Source organism: Dipodomys ordii, unplaced genomic scaffold, assembly GCF_000151885.1.
Source record: "Dipodomys ordii isolate 6190 unplaced genomic scaffold, Dord_2.0 Scaffold40, whole genome shotgun sequence".
NCBI lineage: Eukaryota > Metazoa > Chordata > Mammalia > Rodentia > Heteromyidae > Dipodomys > Dipodomys ordii.
The window spans coordinates 3,832,420-3,844,826 of record NW_012267256.1 but is presented as its reverse complement, the minus strand read 5'-3'; the positions used below and the strand labels follow the sequence as shown (position 1 = coordinate 3,844,826).

Genomic DNA, 12,407 nt, shown 5'->3' with positions numbered 1-12,407 from the left:
TTCCTTCCTTCCTTCCTTCCTTCCTTCCTTCCTTCCTTCCTTCCTTCCTTCCTTCCTTCCTTCTGTGGTCACCATAATGACTTCCATACAGGCTGCATTCATTGCATACTGACTTCCATACACGTTACACTAATTTATATCCCACCAACACTATATTAGGGTTCTTTCTCCCTGCTTCTTTGACAGTCTTGATATCATTCCTGTTCTTGATGATGGCCATTTTGCCTGGAGTAAATGAAGAAAAACTACAAGAAAAACTTCAAAATCTTTGTGTGTGTGTGTGTGTGTGTGTGTGTGTGTGTGTGTGTGTGTGTGCGCACGCGCTGGTACTGGAGCTTGTATTCGGGGCCTGGGTTCGGTCCCTGGGCTTTTTTTTTTTTTAATTCAAGGACAGTGTTCTATCACTTGAGCCACAGCTCCACTTCTAGCTTTTTGATGATTCATTGGAGGTAAGAGTCGCATGGACTTTCCTGCCTGGGTTGGTAAAGGGAAGAAAGGAAGGAAGGAAAGGAGGGAAGGGGAGAGAGAGGGAAAGAAGGAAGGAAGGAAGAAAATGTACGGGTACATACTAGATGTGTGGATCTGGAGAACCATATGCTAAACAAAAGAAGCGAGTCACCAAATGACAACTTTTAGTTCTACTTATTAGGGATAGTAGAATGGTCACTGTCAGGAACCAAGGAATTGTACTTACTGGTTATAGAGGCTCAGGTATCAGTTTTGCAAGTCCACTTTCTGACGGGTTGCACAGCATATAAAAGTACTTAACACTAGTGAACAGTATACCTAACAATAGTTAAGTTTTTAAAAATCACAACTTAAGAAAATTGTAGGGAAGATTTTGGGGGAACACCCTTTGGATGAAGAGATCAATATTGAAGCAAATGATAATGACCAAATCAACTCAGAAGTTATGGATTTTCTGTCATAGAAGGAGAAGCATGGAATGATCTTCATATACTTTGATAGAAGATGCTGGAATCCCAAGCTGAAATATCTGTGACAAAGAAATTCATACATAGAGCTGAAGAATCATTGAGATTTCTGCTGAAGAAACAATTCTATAGTTTTCTTACAGAAAGTAAGCTATCCAAGTCAGAAAAATAAAAACAAACAAATACATTAAATAGCCTACTAAATCTTGAAAGTTCAATCTGAAATGGCAGGTCGGGCAGGTCAGGAAAGAGGTGCATTTTTGCTGAATCCCTAAAATAGTCACCATGTTCTTCTGTGGTGACTATGCCAGGGGTGTAGATCTTCAGAATTCAACCACGGGAGGCGAGTTGCAATTCAGAACCGTAGAGGGTCAGTGATTTTAAAATACAAGTTTCTTAGCTGGGTATTTGGGACTACTCAGGAGGCTGAGTCCAGAGGGAGGCAGTTCAAAGCCAGCTTGAGCAGAAAAATGGGAAAGATTCTAATTCCAAAATCACCAGCAAAATCTGGGCCCTAGGTGGGGCTCAAACTGTACAGCACCTCCTGAGCAAGCAAACGGAGCAACCATGAGGTCCTGAGTTCAAAACCAGCAAAAAACCGAAAATAATCTTTTGCCTTTGCTGTGTCGCCTCATACCCAGGTCTGAGATAAAACGTTAATCATTGATGTTCTGTGGAAACAAGAGCTTTAGTGGGCTGATGCGTTTTCCCGTGTGGGTAGTGAAATGAGGCGCCCAGGATGCAATGCACGTCAGCACTATGTTGACAGAAGTCCAGGCGAGGTCACGGGGCACAGATAGGTAAAGGAGGGTGAAGTGGACACACAGTGTTTGTCTTTCCAGCCCTCAATGCTTCGTCTCCCTTTTTTGCAGGGGGAGGGGGCCAAGCCCATTCTACCTCCCTTCAGCACTATGGTACATTGGGTGCTGCCACCTCCATTGCTCTAGACTCTGGGCACAGAAACACGTGTGTGACCCAAAGGCACTGGAGTCCTTTGAAAGTCTTTTTCTTTTCTTTTCTTTCTTTTTCTTTTCTTTTTCAGTTAAATGCTTACTCTAAATTTGTTCATTTAAACCTTCAAATAGTCAGTTGCATGTCAAGTGTCGTTACTGCTATTTACAGATGAGAACACAGGTGTACGTATGAAAGAACTTATTCGTGGCAATATCATTTTGAAATTAGAGATGTTCAGGTATGTTAGGATCCCGAGACACAAAGAAGAATCTCTGAAGAAGAGAAGAAGAGTCTCTTCTCTAATGACAGAGATGGCCCAATCCCTGGCCACGGTGAGATGCTTGAAGAGAATGAATCACTGAGGTAATGTGAAGACAGAAGCAAGGTACTCACAGATGTGTACCTCATACTATGTGGATTATTTTTTGTTGAGTTTGTGCCTGGTGAAGCTTACCCTTGTTCACCTACCCTGATGTTTCATTCTAGGTTCTGAGAATGGATTAATTTCTCTTCTGCCTTAGTTGGAAGAGAAATCAACTTTCTGTCACTTTCTATTGCACTAGTGCAGAAATACAGCTTGGGGAAATGGACACAGGCCCCCTAAACCTGGCGCAAGGTGTCCCTATGAGAAGAAAATAGTAAGAGAATTATTATTTTCTGTTTTGCATGTGTGTTGTTGTTGTTGTTGTGAAAAAAACCTGAGGGAGCCGGGTGCTGGAGGCTCACGTCTATAATGCTAGGTACTCAGGAGGCTGAGATCTCAAGATCATGGTTCAGAGCCATGGTTCAGGGCAGGAAAGTCTTTGAGACTCTTAACTCCAATGAACCACCAGAAAACTACAAGTGGTTCTATGGCTCAAAATGGTAGAACATTAGCTTTGAGCAAAAGAGCTCAGGGACAGCGCCCAGACCCTGAGTTCAAGCTCCACGACTGAAAAAACAAAACAACAACAACAACCCGAAGGGAAGAAGAATTAATTTTGGTTCCCGATGTCAGAATTTTCAGTCTATGGTTGACGGCGCTGTTGTTTGTGGGCCTGCGGCGAGGCAGAGCGTCGTGCTGTAAAGGCAGGGTTGCGCAAAGCGGCTCACTCTGCAGCAGCCAGGAAGCAGGGAAAGGAAAGGAAGACAAATCCAATGATTCCTGTAAACCAAATAGCTTCTCCTGTAAGCCATTGCCATTAGAATAAGTATTTCCCCACAGAACTCAACAATTGAAGAAAGATTCAACACTACAACAACTGTCAACACCTAACTTGGTGAGGAAAGATGAGAAGAGACAAGAATTAGCTTGGAATGAAAATAAGCCAGAGGTCTATAGGGCAAAATAGAAAGGGCCCAGCTGCTCTAAGGGTATCGGTAGAAGGATCAGCAGCCTGGGAAAACAGTTAGTGAGACGCCATTGCAACGAACAATCCGGGTGTGGTGGTATACGTCTATTATCCCAGCTATATAGATGCCAAAAGTAGGCGGATTCTAGTCTAGGGCTAGCCCCAAGTAAAAAGACCTGGACTCAGGCAAAAAGAACAAGACCCTATCCAAACATCCGTTCAAGCATAAAAGAGTTGGGGGTGGCTCAGGTGGTAGAGCACCTGCTTTGCAAGAGTGAGTTCAGTACTGCCAAAAACCAACAAAAGGAAAACCTTCGCCAAGTTTGCAAAAGATACTGTAGATCAAATCTGCAGCTGACAAGACCGGAGGCGGGCACGGGGAAGAAGCTCTGTCTGCTAATGGAATGGTTCTGGCATTTTATGAAGAGAGTAGCACACCCTTCGGCAGGGCAAGACTGGGCAGAGCCCATGCTCAGGCACGCCTTCTATTCCTTCTACACCCTTCATTTCTGTGCATGATGTGAATGTGTGTGTGTATACGTGAATATATATATATATATATATATATAATGTTATATATTTATTTATAATTACTTTTATTATAAAGCTGATGTGCAGAAGGGTTACAATTACATGAGTCAGCTAAAGAATACACTTCTTTTTGGACAATATCACCCCTTCCCTCACTTTCTCCCCTTGGGAGAATTTAAGTGATGTTATGAATACCTTAACTTTTGAAAACAGAGCAGAGGGCAGAACACCAATGATCTGAGCACACCAAATCATTCTTTGTATTTGTTTGTGTGTGTGTTTGCTTTGAGACAGGGCCTTGCTATGTAGCCCAGGCTGGCATCAAACTCATGATTCTCCTGTCTCAGCCTCCTAAAGGCTGCTGGGATTACAGATAGGCACCAGAGCTCCCAAATGAATGTCTCTATCTGTATTTATTGCTGTTGTGCTAGGAATGGAACCCAGGGCCTTGCACCTGTTAGGTAAGCACTTTACCACTAAGCTACACTCTGGATCTTTGATTTCATCACCTACGAGTTCCTTTTTTTGGTGACACACTTAGATGCTGGGTTATCTGGAGTCAGTACAAATGTGAATTTTTAACATTCTTTCATTCTACTCAGTTCTGCAAACCTCCTCCCCAATCCTTCGCCCTTCATGTGGGAAGGGCTTTGTGCTGACTTACAGGGAATGTAGTTTTTCCTCCCCACTGCCTCAGGACAAAGCTGGGAAAGGCTGGCTGCCAAACCGTGTGGGTAGATGATTCTAGGTGACATTCCAAGATCCCTGTAGCTCTGTGAGTTTGGGAAACAAACGTCCATGGCCTCTTTCATGGCCTCTCTACATCTTCTCCTGGTACACAGGGCTCAGCCATTCCACGAGGGCTTGTAGACTTTCGTTGTGAGCATTGCTGGCTTGTCATGCGAATTCAGAGAATGGTGTCTGGATCTAGTGCCAGTCGAATAGAAGTACATTCCTTGGAAATCCCCCACAGGACTGCAAGCCCAATAGTACCCAGTGAACCATTTAGACTCAGCCTACGGGAAGAAAAGGCCTTGCAGACGCCAGCTCTTCGAGCCTTCAGAGCTGAACCGCACGCTCTCAGGGCGTCCTGGCTGTTTTACCCCCATCCTCACTTTGAGCTTTTAAAAATAACCAGCTTTATTTGCAGGTGGCCAGTCCTAGGGCTTGAGCCCAGGGCCTGGGCGCTGTCCCTGACCTTCTTTGTGCTCAAGGCTAGTGCTCTACCACTACAGCCACAGCTCCACTTTTGGCTTTTTGGTAGACACAGACTTTGCTGTCTGGATTGGCTTCAGAGTCAGCCTCCTGAGTAACTAGGATTATAGGCATGGGCCACGGGCATCTGACCATAACCAACTTTTTATAAGATGACTATTAAGTTTTAAATATTCCCTATAAGAAATTCTGAAGAAATAATGAAAACTCATAATTTTCCCCAGCAATAAAGACGGAAAGCATATTCTTTTATTTCCTAAGAAAAATAAAATAAAAATTAAAATAAAGGACGGTGGGTCTAGCTAAGAGGTAGCATGCACAAAGCCTTTGGTTGGAATCTTAGCTGCTCTTAAAATATTATTTCCTCCTTCCTGGTCTATATATTCACTTAAAAATATTCACCAGCCTGGCACCGGTGGCTCACGCCTGTAATCCTAGCTACTCAAGAGGCTGAGATCTGAGGACTGCGTTTCAAAGCCAGCCTGGGCAGGAAAGCAGGAAAGTCTATGTGACTCGTATCTCCAATGAACCACTCAGAAAACTGGAAGTGGCTCTGTGGCTCAAGTGGTAGAGTGCTAATCTTGAGCTGAAGAGCTGAGGGACAGCATTCAGGCCCAGAGTTCAAACCCCACGACCAACCAAAAAATAATAATAATCAGCACACACTGGTGATACACACTGTAATCCTAGCTACTCAAGAAGGTTGAGATCTAAGGATCCTCATTCAAAGCCAAGCAGGGTAGGTAATCTAAGAGGTAGATAAAGCTAAGAGATCCTTACCTCTACTTAACCAGCAAAAAAATGGAGAGGTGGCTCAAGTGATACAGCACCAGACTTGAGAAAAAAAAATCTAAGAGCATAAGGCCTTTAATTGAAGCCTCAACAAGCAAATCAAAACAAAATTAAAAACAATGATTAAGTTCCTGATACGCTTAATACTGTGGATACACATATGAACCAAATATCTACATGCGAATGAAGTAATAAAGACAATAAAGAGGAAATGTTTCAGAGACTGGTACATCATGGGAGAGTTAGCTAAAGGTTGAGCCAAGAGGTGGGCAGGGTGGGGGATGGGGGCGTCTGTGAGAAGTCTGGTTGTTACGCGAGTGTTTGGAAGCCACCGGAGTGCTTTAACAGTAGAGTTGTGTGATCTGCTTGATGTGTGTTTGGAGAAGTGGGCTGTGGTTGTTGTTTGGATGAATGAATATTGAGAGGGTGAAGTAAATGCAAAAACACAAGCTTAGGAATCTACAAGAGATTATGGGAGCTCAGCTAAGCTAGTGAACAGGAAGTAGACAAGATGGAGATAAGAGTAGGAGCAGATCAATATGAGAATTAAAAAAAGGGAAAACCCCCTTGGAACATGGCTGAATGAGGCCCGAGCTAGTTATCAATAGTGCAGGCTATTAATAATGAAATCTGTTTTGGTCTCTGATGTCAGAAGACTTGAATTGTCTTTGTTTCAATAAGCAAATGCAAGTTGAATGCTCAAATCTGAATGCATGGAGAAGATGAGTGATAGTTTAAATTTGGGTAGGGTTTTTTAAATTTTATTTTCATGTTTTCATAGGGGGATCGATGTTCTCTTGGGATGTGTGTGATTGGAGATGTTTTATTAGGGAGGTGAGGGGAAGCAGCTTTTATTTTCATGTGGTATTTCACACAGAGCCTATTGCCATACCAGTCAAAAGATATGGGGCGCTGGTGGCTCACGCCTATTATCCTAGTTACTCAGGAGGCTGAGATCTGAGGATCACAGTTCAAAGCCAGCTGGAGAAGAAAAATGTGTGAAACTCTTATTTCCCATGAGCTATCAAAAACCCAGGAGTGAAGCTGCGGTTCACGTGACAGTGCACCAGTCTTGAGAGGAAAAGCTCAGTGAAAGCACGAGCATCCTGAGTTCAATCCTCAGCATGCACGTGTGCACACGCATACACACTCACAAAGTCAACACTTGATTTCACAGCGCCACGGCAGTGAGCCACACACGTGTGGCTGGCCTTTCCCATCCGCCCTCCAGCCTCACTCCACCTTGCCTCCCCCGATCTCATCTCCACAATGCCTCTTGCTCCTGGCAGCTTTTCTTATTCCTTTTCTTAATTACTCTGTGCTGCCTGCGGTACCACACTTAAGCAATCAATGCAACAACTGCCACTGTTTTCCTGCGCTGCAGCGTGCTTGGGGGTCCGTTGGAATAGAGACTTGATTGGGGACGAAGCAGGCGTTTTTTAGGCCCCGTTAGGTGGGGATTTGCCCTCCCTTCATCTTTTGCCTTAGTCTTTTCTCTGGCTCCATAAAGAGAAGGAAAGATAGAAACAACAGGCAGATCATTAACTCAGCAAAGTCTTTCCAAAGCAAAGGGGGATGGCTGGTTGTCTGTAAGAAGCTCTGGTAGACTTTGCCCAGCTGATTACAAAAGAGAAGAGCTCTATGACCTGTTGTCATGTGGGACCCTCAGGTGAGGTAGCTCTGCTGACCTGTGCTGATCCACCAGACGTGAATATCCACGGCCAAGATGGTAGATTAGAGTGGAGAATTCCGATGCGTCAACATTACGCTACAGAGGGAGTGCCAGGAGTTAGCTCCTTTCTAAACAAGACACGCGCTAGGCTGATGTAGGAGGATTAGGAATTTGAGGCTGGCCTGAGCTACTTGGTCAGACCCTATCTTAAAAATAGATAAATAACAAAAAGTAGAAAAGTAGACTCTCATGTTTAAAAAAGTCATGCTTTGTCCCACATCAAGATATTTTATTTATTTATTTATTTCAGCATGCAAGAGGCGGGCCCTGTGTATTTTTCCCATTGGTCTGTAGACAATTTTTTAAATTGGTAGCAGTTATTAAGTACTTTATTTATATAGAATCTGCCCTCAATGCTTCTCTATACCAATGGGTTAAAAAAAAATAAAGCAGAACAGGTAATCCTGGAAGATACCATGCTAAGCAAAACAAACCAGTCATAAAAGGACAAGTTCTGTAACTCCACTTAGGCCGTGAGCTCACCAACACACAGCAGAATGGGAAGGCAGGAGGCACAGGGAATTATTGTTTAGTGGATATGGTTTTGATAGGGGCTGATAAAAAAGTCCTGAAGAAGGATGGTAGAGACAGTCACACAATAATGTAAAGGAACTTGATACCACTGAATTTTACTGGAAAAAAAATAAGGTTAACATGGTAAACTTTATGTTAGGTAGGTTTGTCACAATAAAAAATAGTAAACTTAGTAAAAAAATAAAGTAATCTTAGTAACATGAGCAGGAGAGAAGGTTTTGTCTGTAGGGACTGGAATAAAAATGGCACACACCTATAATTCTACCTATTCAAGAGGCTGAGATATCTTGAGATATCAGGATCTTGGGTCAAAGCCAGCCTGGGCAGGAAAGTCTGGGAGACTTTTTTTCTCCAATTTAACCAGCAAAAAAGCCAAAGTAGAGTTGTGTTTAAAGTGGTAGAGCACCAGTCTTGAGCAAAAATGCTAAGGGACAGCACTCAGGCTATGAGTTCAAGCTTCAGTACTGGCACAAGTGCACACACACACACACACACACACACACACACACACACACATGTAATAGAATATAAAGAATTGGACTTTTTGTTTCTCTTTGTTAAGTACACTCCTCTCCCTCATTTTCTCCAGGAATACAGATGACAAAACTGAATCTCTGTCTCCAACTACAGAAAGGGAAGCAGAAATAATCTGGTTTCACTCCAAATCAGTTTCCCTCCCTGCTTGAATTGCCTACCCTTCTTGTTCGTTGCTTACCTGGATAGACAAACCTCAGAAGAAGTGCAGGAGAGCCTACCTTTCTCCTGTGTACTAAGTGTTTAATAATCAGTGCATCATAGCTTTTGAAAATTAAAATCCTGCCTTTTCATAAGATATGTATCTTATAAAGAAGCTCCTTTCTAAGATCTAAATCAGACTCTAGAAGGAGGAGGGCCCCGCTGAAATGCAGGGGCTTCCTGGACTAGCTGTCTTCATGCATTTATACTGCCCAGTAGACAAAGGTGACAGAATAATACTTTGAGAATGTTTTATTTCCTCCAATGGTTTTCCTTTTCTGCTTCCCTTCCTTGCTTCCTTGCTTCCTTCCTTCCTTCCCTCCTTCCTTCCTTCCTAACTTCCCTCCCTCCTTTCCTTCCTTTATTTATTATTTTTTATTGATTGATTGTTGTTGTTGTTGGTCAATGGGCTTGAACTTAGGGCCTGGGCACTGTCCCTGAGCTCATTTGCTAGAGCTCTACTACTTTGAGTCACAGATCCACTTTCGGTTTTCTGGTGGTTAATTGGAGATAAAAGTCTCATGGATTTTCCTGCCTGGGTGACTTTGAGCTGAGATCCTCAGATCTCAGTCTCCTGAGTAGCTACAATTACAGGTGAGAGCCACCAGCACCCCGCCTTTCCTTTCCTTTCTTTAAGCAGTTAGCAGCACAAGCTCCTATGTGAGCACTAGCATGCAAAGCACTGTACTAGAGCTCTTAGGAAAGCCAGTGACCATTAACCCTGTAAATAAACCATCCAGCACCTCTCATAATATTGATCTGTACAGTGCTTGTCTGAAGCTTATGTCTACAGTTGTGTAATAATTGGGAGACCTCACATAAAAGCCCAGGGTTTTGGTTTTTCTTTCAAAATGTGTTCTCGCAATCTCTCTTCTACCTGGCAGCAATCAGCTGAATTGGAACTTTCCTTGGATTTAGAGCAGTGGGTCAATTAGAATAACAGCAGCTGCTGAAAAACATAGCCTTTCAGATGTCAGAGGCATAAGACCAAGAAGGCCGTTGGGAGACTCAAATTTTCTACCTTACTGTTTTCAAGCAGCCATTTTCAGAATGGAAAATAAAAAGGCCATGGAAGAACACATTGATGTCTCCACCATGTTGTCTTGAAAGTGTCAAACCTACCGTCCGCTCACATCCTATTGGTGGAATCCAGACACATGGCTGCCAGGGAGCAGGGGTTGCTGGGATATACCAAACCAGCCTGGGCGGCCACTTCAGGATGATGATTCTATTGCGTGCATTGTGGGAACACAAATATATGGTAGTCCCATGATCTCTGCCACACATAGGCATGTGCACTCAGTTTACCACAGTCTCTACCTATCTTTCTTATCCCAGAGTGGCCTTTAGATGTGTTGGTGGTCTAAGGGGTCTTGTGGGTACATCTTGAAGAAGATACAATGAAAGAGATTTTCTCTATGATAAAAAGAGATCAACCAGGCTCATGCCTGTAATTCTAGCTACTCAAGAGGCTGAGATCTGAAGATCATGGTTCAAAGACAGCCAGGGCAGGAAAGTCAGTGTCAGTGAGACTCATCTCCAATTAAGCACCAAAAGCTGGAAGTGGAGCTGTGGTTCAAGCGGTAGAGTGCTAGCCTTGAGTTCCAAAGCTTAGAGACAGCACCTAGCCCCAGGACTAGCATGCACACACACACACACACACACACACACACAGAATTGTATTGGGCTGGATGATCAGTGGGTTCTGAGGTAGAGGGCACGTGTGACCAGCTTCTCAGCAGGACCCCAGGCTGTGGAGTGGCTACAGGCCATGTCTTAGCCAATGAGATGGTGGACACCTCTGTCCCATCCCATGATAACTCTTTGTCTCTCTAGAGACAAGGATGGCAGCCCTCAAGAACTGGACAATGGAGATAACTCTGCCATGTTCTCTGAGGACAGAGGACCAGATGGGTGTGCAATCCCTTTTTCTTAACTACGCCCTGGAACAATGTAAATTCCTCAGGTTCAAAACTCTAAGGATGAAGGTCAACTCTTACTGCTCCCAGTATATTAGTAGCTGTGTGTGTGTGTGTGTGTGTGTGTGTGTGTGAATTATTATATAAAATACTAGATGTACCACAATCTTTACATACTACAGCTTATGGGCTGAGAATCAAACTCTCCATTCATTGTAATTTCCCATCCGTCCTTCTTTCCTTCCCTTCTTTCTCTCCTCCCCCCCTTCTTTCTTTGAATCTGGAGTTTGAACTCAGGGTTTCATGCTTGGTATTCTACCATATGAACCACACCTCCAGTTCTGATTTTTGCTGGTTTATTTTGGAGATGGAGACTAGTGAATTTTTCTACTCAGGCTGGCCTTGAACAGTGATCCTCCAGTTCTCACCCTCCTAGGTAGCTAGGATTACCCTGAGTAGCTAGTGTGAGAAACTGGACACCTGCTACAATTTTCTAAATGAAGTAACCAAAGAAGACAGTGACTTTATTCACTTCAGGCTTTTCTGGAAACGTCGCCCTCCAACTTCCAAACCCAAAGCAACACTTTCACTTTCAGGCCTCTGTTCCACCCATGTAACCACAGCCTGCAAACACAGCCCCAATCCCCAAAGGCATTTTGGACAGCCTTCCTTCCCCGGCTGGGTTGCCTGACGGCTGCGGCTGGTGTTATGCTCTCCAGTACACCTCGCCAGCATACCCAGACCTGAGAAAGCACTTTCATAGTAATAGAGATGGGGTTCAATTGTGCAGCAGAAAGCAGAATCACATCCAGATCTCAAAGGACCCCGTCTTGCAGGAGAGGGGAGGAGGGCGTCTCCGGTTCAGCACCCTTGGGGGCCTCTGCTGGAGTTCTTTCGAGAAGGGAACTTGTGCGGGGAGGTTAGCGCCCGTCTGCTCTGGCCCTGTGCCCACCTTGTCGGGGGGGGGGTCACGTTCCTGCGGCTGGGGCTGCAGCCTCGCCCCGTCTCGCGTTCCCGCTCACGGGTCCTCACCTTTCCAAACTCCACGCGTGTGCACGCGGGCGCTGCCTCCCGGGAGGTTTCAGCGCGGGGCTCGGGCTGGGGGCTGGGTCATAAGTACAAAGAACCTTTTTTGCTTTGTGTTTCTAGACTTTCTTTTTGGGCCAGGATCTTGCCGTATGGACCCCGTTGGCCTCGAACTCATGATCCAGAGTGGCGGCATTTCAGACGTGGTGCTGTCCCGTCCACTCAGCCATCCTCCCCCCCCCCCCGGGTGTTCCAGCCACTGTCGTGTCTGGTGCCGGCTGTGTGTGAATGAATGCACGAACGACTGCTTGTTCTGGAGGTCTCACACGCACGCACGCGCACGCACGCACACGCACATCGCCGCTGGTTGGAGAGGCTGATGGATGGGAAGTCACTGATGCGCACGTTGTCATACGACACAGGGGCTCGGAGGCCGGGTTGGTGTGGGGGACCGGACCCCTTCACTGGGGCCCGAGCGGCCTCTCCCTGCGGCCCACGATCCCCGCCGGGCGCTCCGCCACGCGGGACGAGCGGCTGGTGCAACCGCCCGCGTGCCTTGCGCGGATGGAAAAGGCGGGCTGAACCCAGAGCCTCGGGAGCCGCGACTGCTCCCGGCACCTCGTGAGCACGACCAATGGGGAAGCGAGCCCCGTAAGCACGACCAATGGGGAAAGCGAGCCCCGTGATGACACCCAATCACCGC

The 12,407-nt window shown here is 45.3% G+C and overlaps 1 protein-coding gene across 1 annotated transcript in view; it reads left to right on the top strand.

The window, feature by feature from the left end:
- Positions 1 to 7,412: 7,412 nt before the first annotated feature.
- The window catches only part of Psat1 (phosphoserine aminotransferase 1), a 32,806-nt gene continuing 27,811 nt past the window's right edge, over positions 7,413 to 12,407 (top strand). Inside the window, exon 1 of the mRNA XM_013018388.1 lies at positions 7,413 to 7,427. Coding sequence (XP_012873842.1) covers positions 7,413 to 7,427 — 15 coding nt within the window. The remainder of the gene's footprint in view (positions 7,428 to 12,407) is intronic.